The 17,306-nt window shown below is 44.7% G+C and overlaps 2 protein-coding genes across 4 annotated transcripts in view; both read right to left on the reverse strand.

Moving 5' to 3' along the window:
* The window catches only part of LOC135393998 (lysosomal alpha-glucosidase-like), a 28,792-nt gene extending 16,694 nt beyond the window's left edge, over positions 1 to 12,098 (reverse strand). For 2 of the 3 annotated variants that reach the window (XM_064624417.1, XM_064624415.1), the window contains exons 1-6: positions 11,648 to 12,097; positions 10,632 to 11,022; positions 5,632 to 5,804; positions 4,527 to 4,689; positions 2,820 to 2,916; positions 459 to 697 (exon numbers count right to left, since the gene is read on the reverse strand). In XM_064624417.1, the coding sequence (XP_064480487.1) occupies positions 459 to 697; positions 2,820 to 2,916; positions 4,527 to 4,689; positions 5,632 to 5,804; positions 10,632 to 11,022; positions 11,648 to 11,679 (1,095 nt within the window). In that variant the 5' untranslated portion in view covers positions 11,680 to 12,097. Of the gene's footprint in view, positions 1 to 458; positions 698 to 2,819; positions 2,917 to 4,526; positions 4,690 to 5,631; positions 5,805 to 10,631; positions 11,023 to 11,647 lie in introns of all 3 variants that reach the window. The other variant, XM_064624416.1, reaches the window with a different exon arrangement.
* An 888-nt stretch (positions 12,099 to 12,986) lies between these two features.
* Positions 12,987 to 16,865, reverse strand: LOC135395298 (prostasin-like). Its single transcript, XM_064626526.1, has 6 exons — positions 16,662 to 16,865; positions 16,273 to 16,441; positions 15,253 to 15,340; positions 14,942 to 15,116; positions 13,420 to 13,565; positions 12,987 to 13,167 (listed from the first exon to the last, which is right to left on the reverse strand). Exons 1-6 carry the CDS (start codon positions 16,756 to 16,758, stop codon positions 13,000 to 13,002), a joined length of 843 nt encoding a protein of 280 aa, XP_064482596.1. The 5' UTR covers positions 16,759 to 16,865; the 3' UTR covers positions 12,987 to 12,999.
* Positions 16,866 to 17,306: the final 441 nt, after the last annotated feature.

A 17,306-nucleotide genomic window follows, 5' to 3' on the forward strand; every position in this document is an offset into this window, starting at 1 on the left:
ACTGACGCTTCGCTGACGTGAACACCGGCGGCGGTAACGAGAACTTTCACTGAATTTCGCAACTGCACTACGAGAATCTAAAAGACGGGGATAAGATACAGAAATGCTACTTTTTATGTGCACGACTACGCCTGCGTTGCTAAGTTAAAGCTCTCGGTTTGTACACGCCAAAGTAAGTGTCAGCCCAGCGTCCAAATGGAGTTGAACTGTTGTCGCTAATTCCAGCTAACACGGACATCATATAGCAGGAACAAAGGTGCTATGGACAATTGCGAGGTGCTACGTATACATACATATTTACTTTTAGAGTTCTTACAAGCATTTGGGAATCCTGGGCACATATAAATACGAAATAAAACGCAGAACAAGCCCATCCGTGGGCGCCATTGCCTTCGCGTTCTTCAGCTTTTGCTATGTTGTTAATGTTGTTAAGCGTATACGCTTATAAATGAACTGACCACAGGCACTCCTTCATTGACGTTTCTCTTGAGGACATTCTCGACGTTGTTGAGCGTCTTATATCCTTCCCTGGAGAGGTGGAATCCCAAGCCCCAATATGGAGGCATTGCCGGTTTCCCCACAAGTTCAAGGTACTGCCGAACTACGTCTTCAATGGTAGGTCCCATGAAGACGTAAAAGTCCAGCTTCCCTCCGAAAACCCGAAATGTCATCGATGGGTTCGGTCGAAGAAATGCTTCTGGAAAAATGGTGAGCGGTGTCATGTTAGTGCGATAGTACGCCACTGGCATGTGGAATGGTCGCATATTTAATTTGTTTTACTCGAATTAAACGCACATTAATACGCATGCATGTTTTAGTAACTCAAACATCGTATTACCGCTATGTGCGACAGCTGTTTCGGACCTTATAGGTAGACGTGCGCGCGCTAACAATAAATGTATCGTAAAGCAGCAGACAGGCAGCTTATGCTGGCAGCGTAATTGTTGCTCGTAACCCCAGCACAACACGTTATAAATGGGACGGGGAACGCAAAATATTTTTAATCTGGTAATAAAATTGCTCGGGGCGACGTCTAGCAGGAGATAATCCCCAATTTGTCAAGCAACTGTGGTCTATGTTCCCGACTGGCTTGCTGCTCCTGACGGCTACGTAGCCGACACGTAGCCGACTTATTTTGTTTGAGACACGGCGTTACCCTTAATTTTCAAATTTAATTTTCGAAAAAAACAAAAAAACTCAACGGAATTGGGTTGTATGCTTGTGTCGGAATTGTACTGACGGCTCATGCTATTGAATAGATAAGTTTGGACGACTGCAGTAAACGCATCCGCAGTACACCCGCTGTTGTAAGACGACATCCGCACCGCGGGGATATTTAACAGACAGTCCACCTTCTGGAACAACACACTACCCCTTCGTCATTAATTTCAAACCTCGATTTACGAACGATTGATCCAGGAGGGTTAACCGTTGACAAATCCAGGGTTGGCTGTATAAGGATACCCGTAATCATCGCATTTCGGAGAATAAAGTCTACATGACTAAAATGTTACGTAACAACCGTTCTTTCTCTCTCTCTCTTTCTTTCTCTCTTTTTTTTTTTTTTTGTCTTTTACTTCTGAGCAGACAACTGCTTGGAACCATTATGCCATTCACGATCTTCCATTGATAACATTAATAGCTGCGCAAAGGGTGTCGCAACTGGCAACTCCATTTTCGATTAACCCCCACTTCTGGCTTCAACTTGGGGACTTCGGTAGAGACGCTAAGATACTTACTTTCACGCACTCCCGGAAGGCGCACGGCTGTATCGGCATTTGAGATTTTAATGTAATTGCTACATTTCAATGCACATAGTTCTATCTAGAACTCAGAATGCGGCTCGGACATCCACACGGGTTCGTTGATATAACCGAACCTAGGGATCAGGGATTTCCCTACACCCCCCCAGGGGGGGTGTACACCGCCCTGCATTTTTGGAACACTCCCCCCCCCCCCCTGAAATTTCTCAGGTGACCCCATCCAACTCGGCCACCAACACGTTCTGGTAGAGAGTCCGGCGCAGCGAATTACATCCTGTACTGTCAAACTTGGGCTGTAGGACCACAGTCATGCAGATGATCGTACCATGCATTTGTCCAATCTGTGTGCTAGGTATTCATTGAGCTTCGTGAGACAAGGTGCTAGTCTTTTTTCTTTGTCGGTCGTGTGATTATGCATCTTAATGTGGAAATGCCGTTCATAATGAATCTGTATTCTAATGTGCTGTGTTCTAACGTAATGACTGGTACAAATAAAACTGGAAAGCTGTGCAGGGGTGTCACCATTGTTCCACGATCCTTTCCGTGTCTAAGAAAAATTCCTTAAGTGGAACCTTCACCAAGCTTACCCCCCCCCCCCTTGAAAGCTCGGCACCCCCCAACAGTGAATTTCTGGGGAAATCACTGATAGGGACCGCGTCAGCAATATGCCAGCAGTCACCCCTGAAGGGGTATGCGTTCACGCCATCTGAAACGTGATGTCCTCTCGTCAGATCCTCGCCAATTTCAAGCATCAACACGTTGATTTCTAATAATTTATTGGTTGGGCTTCCGATATGCGTTATTGCCATTATGTTCCAGATCGACTTCCAGCTTTATGCCAGCGTAGCGGAAAGGTCAGACGGCACTATGATTCAAGATGTTCATGATATGTGTTCATATATGCCTATGATGTTTGTGATATTTGGCCAATATCCTCGTACTGTCCGAACTATTGGGAAAACCTTTGCAAAAAGTGCGCAATAATCATCCGATGTAACCACTGTTGACGTTGCCTGTACTCCCCTCAGCGAGTACACTGTCCTTGGTGTCACTTACGTGCTGGATTGCTGTTGAAGAGAAAGACGCCATGAGCTGTCCCTCCATCTTCCAGGCAAATGTACATTGGGTGGGAGCCTCTCCCACGGCCGTCGTGCTGCAGGACGGATTCGCATATTTTAAGTGAGTTAAAGTAACTGTTCTCAGGCTGGGAACACACTGTCAAACACAACATAAGTTTCAAGGTGTCGAAGAACCTGAAAGATTGAAATATAGAAGTGGTCGAAAACTCAGACAGTGGCACGTCTTACCAGGGAATAGTGGAATGGCCTCATTCAAGACCCCCGCCCGATAGTCATTGACAATCAAGAGGTGCGGGTCCGGTTCCTGTCGCTGTATCGCTGTTGTGACCGTTTCCATATACTTGAATATTTTAGGTGTTACACACAGATATGGGGACAGTCATTCCGTTCGTACAGTGACATTATACGAACGCATCCGAGAGTGCTCTTCCTCTTGACAGTGGAAAACACTGAAAATATCATCATGCATTGTCCGAAACATGCCGCACAAAGAGGCATCTTGAGGCAGACCCTTGGCCATGTCGACAGCAGGGACTTCAGCATAGAGAAAGTCTTAGGCGTATGGGACGCTAAGCACAGGGACGCGGCCTTCAATGCTCTTGTCAATTTCATTGTGAAATCTGGACTAGGAACCCTATACTAGACGGTGCGTGGACATTACTATGACCCTTGATGTGAACGGCGCGCTCGGTCCTGCGTGGTCGCGGTCGAGACGCTCGCCCCGGTGAACTTTTGCGGTGCGCTCGCACCTTCTGTGGTGCAGTCGTACCGTTTCCTTTTTTGGGGGTAGCAGAATTCGCTTGCGCGAATTCAACCTCCCCTTGTTATTTTACCAACCAACCAACCAACAAACAAACTGTGCTTTAAATGCAGGAATATAGTCGATAACAAGTTCAACGTTTTACAGCCAATGACAGGAAAGAAGAAGCGTAGAAAATCTGCACCGCGGATACCGAAACTTATCCCGTTGTGATGTCACTGCAGGTGTATTGTGGGAGAGATCATGTGCTTAGGACAACAAATGGGAATGGTCGTATCTCTCGCGCCTCTGATATTAGAGCTGAACACGTACTTGCCTTCAAGGGTTTACACCTCGCCAAGTACTGCATGCACAAATACAACGCTCACCTAACGCAATGAACCACAGATATGAAAGGAAGTGCCTCGGGGCTCGAAAGCTATTATAGACGGACGCGCCCCTCTCGCGTGGACTTCCGAGCCCTCGACATCGCGGAACTGTTACGTCCTCCGTCGTCCGACAAGGCGCTGAGGGCACTTCAAGATTTTCTACATACAACCGGGCTTATGGACATACTATGACTCGCTGAATGTGTGCTTTGTGTGCCCCTAGCGATTCCGCCAGTTCGAAACTTACATCCCCTTTGTTTTCTTTATCACATCACATCACATCTCAAGTGCCTCGGGAAGTGCATCAAAGGCAGTGAAAGGAAGTACCTCAGTACGAGTGTAGTCGATATTTCGAACAGAGACTGTTCTTCTCCAGAACAGAAGAACAACGGTCTCTGTTCGATATATCGGCGCCTCTCGTCTTGAGGCACTTCCCTTCACAGTTGCTCATCGGTTCGCTTGATTTTCTACCCTTCCACAGGTACAAAAGTGTCGCAGCGCTTCTAAACGCAAATGTACAGAGACGGCAGGCAGTGTTTTGCGTGAGAATACTTACTTCAGGTCCGACACCCCGATTAAAGAAATAGAAGCTGCTTGGAACCTTGAGCTGCAACGGGGACAGATACCCTGCAAATCCGTACACTCGACTTGACGACAGGAAGAGCGTAATTTGCATGTACTGCTCGTCGAATGTCAGGTACGAGAAGTTGGTCCTGAAACTGAATATGCAACGGATGATCAGTGCCGTTAGACAAATCACGCAAGTCACACGCTTCGTGCCTTACGACGCTTCGTATCGACGTCTGATTAGTAATGCTGTGGCATGCATCACAAGAGAAGATACTGAGTCCTTAGAAGAACTACGTATAGTTAACAGCTCTAACAGCTCAAATGGCTAACGACGTATAGAGCTAACATATAGTTTCTCTACTTTGCCCGGGCTTGCCCTATATGCGAAGGAAAGCTGTCAACTTGCGTGCCACTATGTCCCATGTATCGGGAGTGCTGCCTGTCAAGTATGCACATCCCCTGCTTGAAGGTATAGTCTGATCATAGCAGCACAACATGGTGTACGCGGTTGTCTAAATTTTTTTAGGGACACGGTTGTCTAAAATCTCCACCCCGTGGCGCAGGGATCCCCTATCGGCGATGTCGAGAACGAAGGAACTATACAAATACAGTCTCCGAGGCAAGCGATGAAAGATGAAAGTCACTGAAAAGGTTAGCCAGCTGTAGGACTCGAACCCACATCTTCTGGATTACCGACATTACCCACATCTTCTGGATTACCGACATTACCCACATCTTCTGGATTCTCTCATGTCCGAGGTAAGGCCACGCACCGACACCTCTAGTGAGACGGAACCAGGTACTTGGCGTTGTCTGCTAGTGAGAGCAGATGAGCACGGGCACCCCTCGGGGAGGGTATTGGTACAGTTCCTTCGTGCGCGACATCGCCGATAGGTGATCGCTCCGCCACGGGATGGAGATTTTAGACAACTGTGTCCCAGACAGTACTTCCGAGATTCCTAAAGTTTTTTTCCCTCCTCGCCACTTTTTAAGTCGTAGCGTAACAACAACCTTTTTGTCGTCACTATTTCGAAATAGAACCATGAGAAAGTATCGAAGTGTCAGCCAATAGCAAAGAAACATGACCGTACACTGGTACACCTTTGTTGATATCTCCATCCTCGTTTTTTCTGGTTATGGTGAGCATTCCGTTCATCAAAGCTTCCACATTGTACATTGCGTCGAGGTAGGCTTCTCGTGCACCCAGGACAGGCACGTAGGGCTCCCATGGAATGTAGTTGCCTGGGAATCTTGAACGTTGGAGCTTTTGTGGAAGGAAACGTGAATAAAGGACACTAAGTAAACAGTAAAGGAGTTATCGTAAGGTGGTGACAGGCAAAGTACTTAAACATTGTACTTAATGTACCGAGTACTACATGGCATTATTAGTCCAGTACAAAATAGCGCACCGCAAGTGTGCGTATAGGAGTACTTGACTGACTGCTTGGTATCCATCGCAGTTTGGCACTCGTAACGAAGCAATTACATCTTTTGAACTCTCAAGCATGTAAACATTCCATATGTCCATAGTTCCATATGACTGTTTGTCCACATATGACATTGTCCATATGACACTGTATACTCGTACCCTTCAATACCTCTGTGCCAATACAGGCAAAAGGTCTGAGTTTCCTAAAAGGTAACATCCCCAACCGTCCCCACTCAGCCTGGGCGGTTGTGATCTCCACGACATTGATAATTTGTGGTAAGCATATAATAGAGCTTTTTTATTACGTGCCCAAGAACGACATCGAGTGTCTTAGTGTTTACGATGCTTAAGACGACACATACCCAGGAAAATGGAAAATACACTCACAGCTTCCGTAATACGTAAAGCACACGTAATTGGTTATATATAAAATTACAGGCACGTCTTCAATACCATATCGTGCATTACGTGAAACTATAGGACTAAATGTATGAGCAAAAGATCGCAGGAATTATGTGCAATACTGATCAGAAAAAGCTCCGGAATCTCAGCGAAAGAAAAAATGGCACAAACAAAATGGGTGAACTTCAAAAATGGAAAACTTTAGATACAACCTCTTTGTGTAGAACAGGAAGGAAGGCGGGAAAAATATCACGTGAGAGCGAGTTTATGAGGGTCTTGCCCCGGAGGAGATAGGGTCCCCCTTTACATACATTTGTGTGAAGAACTGTCGGACGCTTCCATAGGCGCACACGTGGAAGATCAACATGCAGAGATGCTAGCAACTGTCGGCAGTCAATTAGAGAATGAATGCACTTGTATAAGAAAGTGGCCTCGGTAATACACTCTTAAACCCGTACCTTTTATTGTAACTTTTAAAAACATGTAACTTCTGTATAGACGTAGATTTCGAGATTTCTTATAGGTTACACCACTGTAACGTATATTTAGAGGTTAAAAGCGACCAAGGTCATGTCTTTACAACACGAATAGAAGTTACATCTCGGAAAAAACAAAAACAGCTTGTTGTAACTTCTAAATGTACCCTCTACTCCGACACTGTAACTTCTAAGCGAAATCTCCAACGATAATCTCTTTCTTAGTTTCTTATCGTTTGTTTTCCTTTTGTTTTTCACCATAATGCCGCGTTTCAGCCTCCCATTCGAGACGACAGTTGCGAATCTACGCTGTTATTTTTTATCTGTTTCAGCGTCACCTATACGTCAACTACATGTTATCAATGCTGTATGAACACAGATTATATGTTCGCAGTCTGAAATACTGATAGTATGTTTCTTTCTAAAGGGTGGAAAACAATTGTCAATGCCGCAACCACCAAGATTTCCGATTTCGCTGCGTAGCCGAGCCTGGTCTAGGTCTATCCACACTGAGAGCGGTTTCCTTGAAACGCTTAACGCTCGTCGTCCGTCCGTTAACAAGTGTAATCTGTTTTAATCAGTGGTTTTCCTCGCGTTTATCATAGTATCGTCAGGAACAACGGAAAAGCTAGATGTCGCTAGCAAACAAGGATATTTTCGGTGTTCTCAGGGGAAAGTGTAGTGAGTGCGAAGATTGCAAAGAATATATAACCGAAAACGAACGTCACCACCGCAGCCCTAATTCACACACTTCATACACTGGGTAAGTGTACATTTTGTGCTAGGTACGTGCGTTATTTTGATAGCAAGAGCTCTTAGCGCAGGTTTGTTGTGATAATGGCAAGCGTTTTGCGCTCCTGCATATGAACGCCACTTACGCTTGCTACTTTTCTGCTCTTACTTGGTCGCCAAGTCAATACACCGGCGTGCATTTTGCGAGCTGCGGATATATGCATCGAGATATATAATTCGCAGCTTCCTACTTGTTGTATTCTTACGATATTCTAAGTCTCAATCGCGGAGTGAACGCCTTCCCGCATTTATGCTGCTTTGTACCTTGTGCTTTGTACGGATTTGAATGGTTCCGTAAATGTTACTCTCATTGCCCAAACTTTTGTTCCCAGGATCCCACATGCAGGTTCACATACCGTCACCAGCGCAATGCGGTACCTCACAAACTCGTCCCAGAGCGCCTCCAACGCTGATAACGCAGTAATGTAGTGTCTCCTGCGTTGCTGTACACTCATATTCCTCAAGGTTGTGTGCGTTTTATGTAATACTGTATTGCCATTTGCGCTCGCCTCTGCAACACGAATGTGGAATAAACTTTTTCTGCTGCAGTTCTCCATTTCGTTGGGTGTGTTCAGCTTAGCAAACACAGGTCAGTTGTTTTGACTCGCTAGCTTCCTCGCACTTTTATGCATTGCTTCTCACTTAGAAGATAGTTCTTTTTTCCACATACATGGTAAAGCGACCATGGTTTCTCCTCACAGCAGAATCGCACTTGTGCACAATGTGTCACATCTCGACAGACTTCTGTTTTTGTAATATACATATGTTCAAGATCTCCTTTTCTGCTGGTTCATTTTGGTACCTTGGTGTGTTCTGTAAATGTCTGTCCATATCCCACGCACAGGGTGTTTGTTTTTACTCGCATCACACCAGCGCTCATTTGACAGGTGGGTTATGTTAATTTTCGCAAATTAACCCATCCGTAGTTACAAACATTTCCGACATTTCCTGACGCATGTGTTTGTAACTACGGATCGACTAATTAGCAAAGATTCACATAACCCACCTGCCAAATGAGCGCTACTCTGTTGCGAATAAAAATGAACATCCTGTATAAAAAGCCCCACGTTGGCGTAACCTTTACGGGTAGGTGCTGGATTGAAGGCCGTAACCTCTAATTAGTGGGTTTCCTTGTAACTTTTATAAAAGGTGTCACTCAGAGGGTACCTGGTAGCTTCTGAAATAGAGGGTAAAATATTGCGATTTTTTACCCTTTACTAAAGGGTACGGAGTTAAGAGTGTATAGCGCTGAATAGGAAGGAGAATGAGATCAACGTCGTAAAGTAGATCTCCATACTTGTATGACTGCAGTCCCGGAGTGTAAGAGGAATAATAGATAGTGAAATGGGTGTAAGTTCGATAATTTGTGGTAAATAGACCTCTACCCAAGAAACGTCATCATGACGTTGGTTGACAGACTGAAACCGAAACGAATCGGAAGGGGAGGGCTGGATTCCACGAATGGACACTTGTCCGCTGCCTCCTATTGAAAGAAAAGTAGGACCAGAGGTGGCGCCCCTTTGAGGGACCATCGTAATCCCCTCAAGACCGTGGCTTTCGGGCGCGACCGTTCGCCCCTAGCTTCGAGCGTAGTTCAACTCTACCAAATTAGTGGCGCTGTCGATCACTATGACGTCATTTGTTTACAAACAGGGAGAGGTCTATAAGAGAAATACAATGTGTTTTTTTTTAAAATAAAGTCTGGTATTTTAATGCCCACAGCGCCCTGCTTTAGAAGTTTTTCTATTTTTTTTTCACATAACTTATTTGAATTTTTATTTAAATAATGAGCTCCTCCCCACTCATTCACACGGTATGCAGCTTGTAGGTGGTATCGGACAGATGCTTGTAAAAAAAAAAAAAAGTTATTCGATTGGTGCACCGGTTCGCGAATTATTTAACCCGGGTATTTAACTGAAACTTTAACACCCTCTATGACGCGCACTATACTTCGTCAGTTCCGCTACACTTTGGTGATTGGGAAACAAACGGCGGTTCTCCCCCTTAATTTTCCTTCCTCCTCCTCGTTGCCTGCAGATCACCATCTAACTGCTATCATCTCCATCGTTTCAAAAGTACGTGGGTCTAGATCGTGGAATGGAGCGCTGCCCTCCCTGCGCTGCTGGTGCGCGCGGTTTATGTTTCGGCTCATTTGCACTAGTAAATTCGGCGATCGATATTTGCAACGCACGTGGTCATTGCAGCATATTTTAAAAACAGATTTGATAGATGATTTAAACGAGAATTGTTTCTGCACTGTTTGTGTCTCTGCTAGGTTCGCCCGAAGCCACGTAATTAAATGCAGTGATGGCCAGCAGTTAACTACATGTAGTTTAACTACTAGTTAGACTACCTGATTGTAGTTCAAAAGTAGTTATCAACTACTTGCAGAAATGTAGTGGCAACTACTAGTTAAACTACTATTTCGAGTAGTTAACTACAGTGGTTAGGTTACTGCAGGCGCCAACTACTTCTGATTTTGCCGCAAGCTTTATACGGCACGATTGTGCTTCCGACTTTTACCTTGAGCTACTTGTTTGGTGAGGACGGAGGTGCAAAGAAATTGTGCCGTGCATTTGTACTAAATCTTCACTTTTATCTCTGCTTGTGATTCATATTTAGGTGTCCAAGAACACTATAGAATGGGATTGGTGTTGATGTACAACGTGAAGTAGTTATATATGTAGTTAAAATACATTGCAGTAGTTAAAGAAGTAGTTTTAACTACCTCCCCTGAAAAGTAGTTGAACTACTAGTTAAACTGCTCCATTGTGAAGTAGTTAGTTGTTATAGTTAAACTACTGTAGAAGTAGTTAGTGGCCATCACTAATTAAATGGTTAATGCATTTTAAGTCATGAGTGATATAGGTCATAGTTAGAGTAGTAGTTATTGTTTCTCAGTCACGTTACTTCATTCAACACGCAGCTTCAGCTTCGATTCAGATCAAGCACCTGAAACAGGTATGAGAAAAAAAAAAAGAACGTTCCTCACCGACACTTTGGCGACCTCCTTGGAGTGATATGTAACGGAAACGTAGACAGTGCGAGCCGTGTTCACCACCCTCATGGGATTATTCACACTGAGGGTGACGTTCACGTGATCCTCGTCATTGGCAACCCTCATCACGATGTACCTCCTGTAATCCGGCGTAAAGAAGCACATATCCGGGTAATCGCTAGCAGTGTCGTTCATGCAGCATCCCACTTTCGAGCACAGTTCGCTATCCATCGTTTCTCCAGGCACGGGACACTCGATACGATCATTCATTGGCACAGTCTTGCACTTTTTCGACCGCTCAGTGTCCCGCACGGCTATATCTGGATCACCTATGTTCCTGACCATTGGATGACGTATGGTACTTGCGGTATAGTGGGCGAAAAAGCTGCGAGAATCGTTCAGGGGTGAGAATTAGAGATATGTAGTATTCAGCAACGCGTGCGACACACAACGGTTGCCACATCTTTTCTGCTTCCGTAACGATTGCAACACTTTTGCTCATCATAGGTCGGCACGTTTCAAGAAATTCATTGAACTTGCGCTTGAAACTTGAAACTTGAACACGGCGTGCCTCACAGCCAATCACGTCGCATCAGCATCACAAATCATGAACATGATATACCCGTCATTCGACGTATATCATCATATCGCATGATTCGAGACTAACTTGACCTTTCGATTTCGACTTCAAAACACGTAATTCGATTCTAAATTGAAAATCCATCGTTCACCATGACGTGATGGTGAGCGACGTGCGGGGGTGGCTATCATGAGCGAATTCACCGACTTGTGCTACTCCTATGAAGTCCACACAGAAGTGACACTATGAAACAAAAACAACAAAATATAACTATAACTATGTATAAAAAAGGTATCTGTATGCCTCACGCACACGTGACCCAATGTCAACGGCGACGAAACGCCTCAAATTCGTCACGAGAACCGTCAAGCCGTAAAAGTGTAACACTCACACAATGAAAACGAAGGAACAAACAGAAGATTCAACTCACCAAAACAGCAAGACATGATGTAAGCATCTCATTTCAATCACTATAAGTGCTCAACGATCAAAGGCTTTTCATTCAATAGAGATTTCGTCGGAGACCAGGTGCGAACATGTTAAGGTAAACATTTATGGCGGTTCCGTCACGTACGCCCAGGTTTCTGACATGTCAACTGGCAGACGTGATTGACGAAGCCTTCTGTGTCTTCCATTTATGCAAATGAATTATTGCCAATAAATACACACAGGCCCGTCTTTCTTTCAAGGGAACTACAGAGGCTGACAGCTCCTTGTTAAGACGATGAAAAGTGGTAATCTGACTTTTATTGCTCGAGTCCTATACGACTTTCACGATACAGGATATGCAATATGTTTGGAGGGTACGGACAGTGAACTTACAATCCCGGCATAGTTCTTAGTGTTCGCGATTGTGTTAGAACGCCTTATCACTGCGTAGCGTTACATGGGTTATGTGAACTGCATATCCACCGTATAAACCGTATCTTCATTTGGCAATAAATTGCCGCCGGGGAACGACATCCGAAGTTTAGACGCTTTTTCGAGATTAGTATATGAATAGCGTATGAATTAGTATATGAATACACGCCTTCTCCTCACACCTGAATTCCTGATGATGTGTTCGGTTACGCGCGCAACCGCATTCGTTGTATCTCTTGAAGTAAAACTCTCCCGACGAAATACTATATTCCTTGACAATGTAACAGCTACAGCCACCGGGGTATACCTGCGCCAGCGGAGGATGTAGTCTGTACATTGATGGAGGACGCCAGGCAGACGGGGTAGCCGATTCACATGTTTTGTTAACGTAAATATTTTGCGAGTTTGCTTTAAAGACGTACAAACGCCTTCTAGCTACGTGGTCTGTCACAACACGATCAGTGTGCCAGCTACCGTTTCAAGCATGTGGGCGCACTAGTTCTCGCTCGAGGGCGCCATACGCCCGCCTATCACGGACTTCTCTCAGATGTTCCGAAGTATAGTCCTCATATACGGAACCTGGTTGGTAGGCAGTAAGGACGGCTAATTGGTTTGTTAGAGAGCACAGACAAGGAGTTTCTGCCCCTTGGTTGCAGTGGTCGCACAATTGGTTGCAGTGGTATGCGCCAACGAAGGCTCCAAGTGACAAGGTCGACGCTGTAGCATTGAGCTTCATGTTGGATATCGACCTTCCCTAGCAGTACAATCATCACGTATTTGTTCACAGGTTAACGGATGTTCCTTTCAACTAGTGATTCTTATTCATCGAGCCCCGTGACACTGTGCACATTGCAGAGACACAAATAGTAATATATTTCAAGTGTATAGTGCACCTTATAACAACAGAGTCCGAGTTTATGTTTAATTATGATCACGTGTCGTAGAAAGAACCCAGTTCACCACAGAGGTCACTCGGACAAACACCGCAGGTTGGTTGGGTGCGGCGCAGATATCCACCCAGGAACTGATTCCGATGAGAACCCAACCGGCGTTCGTCCTTCGACACACCAAAGGACCTCCAGAGTCGCCCTGCAATGAATGTGGAAGTTATTTGCCATACATAACTGCATTATTTACTAGATGAAGATTTCGTAGTCATTGGAATATCGGTACGTCGCTGAGCAACAGAGATTGGGCTTTTTCCCATATTGCAGGCAGAATAGGCGCAAGCATGTGCCCTAAATATGAAGCGTCGCACATGTATTCAAAGTGCAGATGCCTAGTGATTTAGTGTCGACCTAATTTATCAACAACATGTGCAATAAATGCGTTTACGCTTACGTAGCAAATGCTTCGTCCGCCACCTCGATAACCGGCGCAAAGGGTCGCATCGCTTACATTCTTGTAATGTTCATGAATGGCGGCACAGTCTTTGTTACTCCAAATGGGAAGGTCTACTTTCTGCAGAAGGCGAGCGGGACTTTTATCTGGAAACATGTCAAGCCGTTCAAGTGTTGGCGCTGGTTAATAAGAATGTTCGGCGAAATGCAAATAGAAAATTGTGAATATCTCTGTAGACAACTAGAGGAGGCTTTCGTAAGAGGCCCAACAGAAGAACCCCAATCATCATCATTATCATCATCAAAGCTAAGGCGGAAGAGCAGCGCAAAACGCAAGACGAGCACACAAGAGTGAAGTTGACAAGCACGAGAGCTGACAATACATGAATGGCGAATACATAAAGGGCGGCTAAAAAGCAGGCGAGTTGGTGATAACCGATTTCTATAACAACCCTGAGACTGAGGAAAACCATACTTGAGACTTGTATTAGTACGTTTTTGCCCAGTCTCAGGGTTGTTATAGGGGCTTCCTAATGTTTTGATATGGAATGCTTGGACTCTGGACTCTCGTGCTCTCATGTCTCTGCTTTTACAAACAATCTTCGTGTCATTCAACCGGCGTTGGCACGTGCACTCTTTACAGTGAACAGATATGTATGTGTACATTAGCGTTGTTATTCATCGAAAAGCTCACGTGCCAGCCCCAGTTCAGTGACACTAAGATTATTTGTCAAAGCAGAGACAGAATAGCAAGAGAGATAGCAGTATAGCACATGAAAAGATTACGAAGTCAGGAAGTAATGCAGCATCCCAGGCAGCACAGTGTACTGAAAGTCGAGTGCAATAGGGGCGGACGCGCAGGTTGAAGGCCTTGAATACACTCGTCAAATTAAAGGGCATTGGTAAGACATATACCGCCCACCCTGTTACACTCGACTTTCAGTACATTGTGCGGCTTGGGATAGTGAGGTGAAATAATTGGACATGCTTTGACAACCATGCTGATCCATTAATACATGTTACTCTTCCCAACAGGTTCTTGTAGTATTTATATATATTTGACTGTTGCCAAATGAAATATTAATTGAAAGTCAGCACTCGTCCCTGCCAAATTCTCTTTTGCGTGCCTCTCGTTTTTCGCCATTCCTTCATATGCACCAACTAGCCCAACTTTGAATTTTGCCATAATAATATATAAGCACCAAAATGTATGTGTAAGCAATGTATGAAGTACCTACACCTTATACATTGCTTTTCCGTTTGAGACGATCCGCGGCGGCTACGAAACATGAATCCAGGGACGAATATTCAACATGCGTTGAAACAACTAGCATCTAGTTTCTTCAACGCACGTTGAATATTAGCCCGTGGATTCACGTTTCGTAGCCACCGCGGATTCCCTCAAACAGAAAACGAATGTATGAGGTGTGAGTACCGTATACATTTTAATGCTTATATGTTATAATATATTTCAGCTTTTAATATGCACTTAGGCTATTTCACGGCGGAACATATTTTCTGACCTTTCTCCATGTACCCCCAGCCAGTCGCCGTGCATGTCAAATTGGTGTAATCTTCGTGGACTTCTGGCAGACATACGGGTGCTATGTAATCGGTGAAAATCAGAGGCTCCGATAGCCTCATCAAGGCGACATCGTATTCCATGGTTTTAAGGCTGTAATTCGGATGGATACGAATCTAGAACAAAAAGTGGCATTCAATGGAATGTTGTAGTGGTTTGTGCTAGAAAATAAAGTTCTAGCGTAAAGTTGAAGAGTGTCGTATATTAATTCGAAAAGCTAAGAAAATGAGACAAAATCGTGAAACGTGGTACCTTATTGATAGCCCTCATTTGTTGTGTTTTCTCGAATGGCAGCAGTTCTTCTTTTCCAAACAGAAGATAGTACGAACCGAGATCTAAACTGGAAGCAAATAAAGATGATAATGAGAACGGAATACTATAATATATAGCTACAGTAGTACAAATATGGAACACAGTGCCGTGGGTAATAGTTATGTGCTGATAAAAAAAAAAGATACAGGACGGTTACAATTGCGTAACGCGAATTTCAGCCGTAGTGCTTGTGTGTGGATGTTGACACTTTTGTTGCTGATATATGCACAACTATACTTTAGAGTGAGTACTGCCTTGTGATCTCTGAAGTGAGTGGTGATGTGTAGAGCTGGGATTAGCGGGACAAAAATACTACCAAAATCGGGACGAAAGCCGGAAAGGAAACTGAAAAATCGCTTTCCGGCACAACGTAACCATCTCTGGGTATGTCAAATCTGCTTTAGATTATTCTAACTTGCTTTGCGTCACTGAAACCGAAACCGTGGGTTTTGTGATGCAGCAACAGCGATTTCCCGTGACCTTCCTGTTAACAGCTATTGCTGTAAAATGTGCAGATGCGCTATGTTCTTGCCACCGTCATGATTAAAATAAATCTGTTGTTTTTGTTCCGCTCGGTTATAATCCTCCTTCGGACATTTTGAGCATTACAACGAACATGGGCGAAATAGCTGGAGCTAGTAGACACAAAGAAATCACAAACAAAAATGATTATGAATGATCGAACGTTGTTGCGATATAAGCGGAGCGCAAAGGACGTGTGTCAGTGGGCCAAGTGTGCGAGACTGCCTTTCGTGAGCGTTTTGCGAAGTTACGTACAGACTTTCGTGATATCTCTACACACAGATCGCATTCCTCGTTGATGTTTTGTATATTGCATAAGGATCATATACGGTATCGCATTTGGTCGTGGATCAAACGAGTGGTACATTCACTCTGTCCTGCCCACAGCCTGCCCACAGCCTGCCTTACGTGTGACAGCGAATACCGCCTAATACTTACTCCGCGCAATGCGCAGCCGTGACGACCCAGGCTTCGTCGATAACCGAGGCGGCGCAGGCAAAATGGCCGCGTTTGAACACAGCCACTTGCCACGGAAATTCGCCTGGAGCAGCTTGTGTACCACCCACGATGCGTTCGTTCCTCACTTCCTTCCTTCCGATGCCGCATTCTGCAACAGTATAGATTTAGTTATATGATCCTCACCGTCTTTTGAGATTATCATCATTGTTATTTTATTGGAAACCAATTTTTCACATATGCAACGGTTTCTTATTGAAGCTGAAAGATTAATTACGCCGATTTAGAGGAACCTAAAGATGCGAGCGTTTAGTCGTATAACATGCTCCACACATGCGTGCCAAAAGCGTACGAATAGGTGATGTTCATACCTGCGGCTTGAGCACTACCGCGAGATGCGATATGGAGCACCAATATCATGATTCGTGCGGAGAAATGGCGTATGTAATAGTCCGTCGAGGCTCGCATATGTGACGTTTTCACGGTGGATCATTATTCATTACGTGATTTGTTCAGCATGTTGAGGCTGTTTCCGAGGAGACGTCAACAAGAAGTATGTCCGATAGTCGCGTGAATTTTCGTTCTTCTTCTTCTTCTTCTTCTACCAATGAGATAATGGCCGTGAGCCACTAAGGGAGATTGGCCAGGACAAAAGGGGCGTGAGGTGTTTGTTTATGTCTGTGCAGTAATGATGGGGACTAAGGCCAAGTCGGCTCCAAGTAACTTATGACATATATGACATGTGATGACTAATGCAGGAGCTGGATATGCACGTATGTAGGAATATGCGTATGGCGACTATACAGGGCCAAAAGGATGGCTGTATGAATGTGTGTGTACGTGAAAGTGTATGAGAGTAGGAAGGAAGTGCCCTTCTTCCTCCTGCCTTCTTCTTCTTTCTCTCATTTCTCTTCCTCGCAGATACTGGCCGTGACCCGCATATGGAAGGTTGGCCAGAGCTATTAATTGCTTCCAACGCCGTGTGTCGGATATTTCCGGCTCACGTCAAAAGAACC

Source organism: Ornithodoros turicata, chromosome 5, assembly GCF_037126465.1.
Source record: "Ornithodoros turicata isolate Travis chromosome 5, ASM3712646v1, whole genome shotgun sequence".
In the NCBI taxonomy this organism is placed as follows: domain Eukaryota; kingdom Metazoa; phylum Arthropoda; class Arachnida; order Ixodida; family Argasidae; genus Ornithodoros; species Ornithodoros turicata.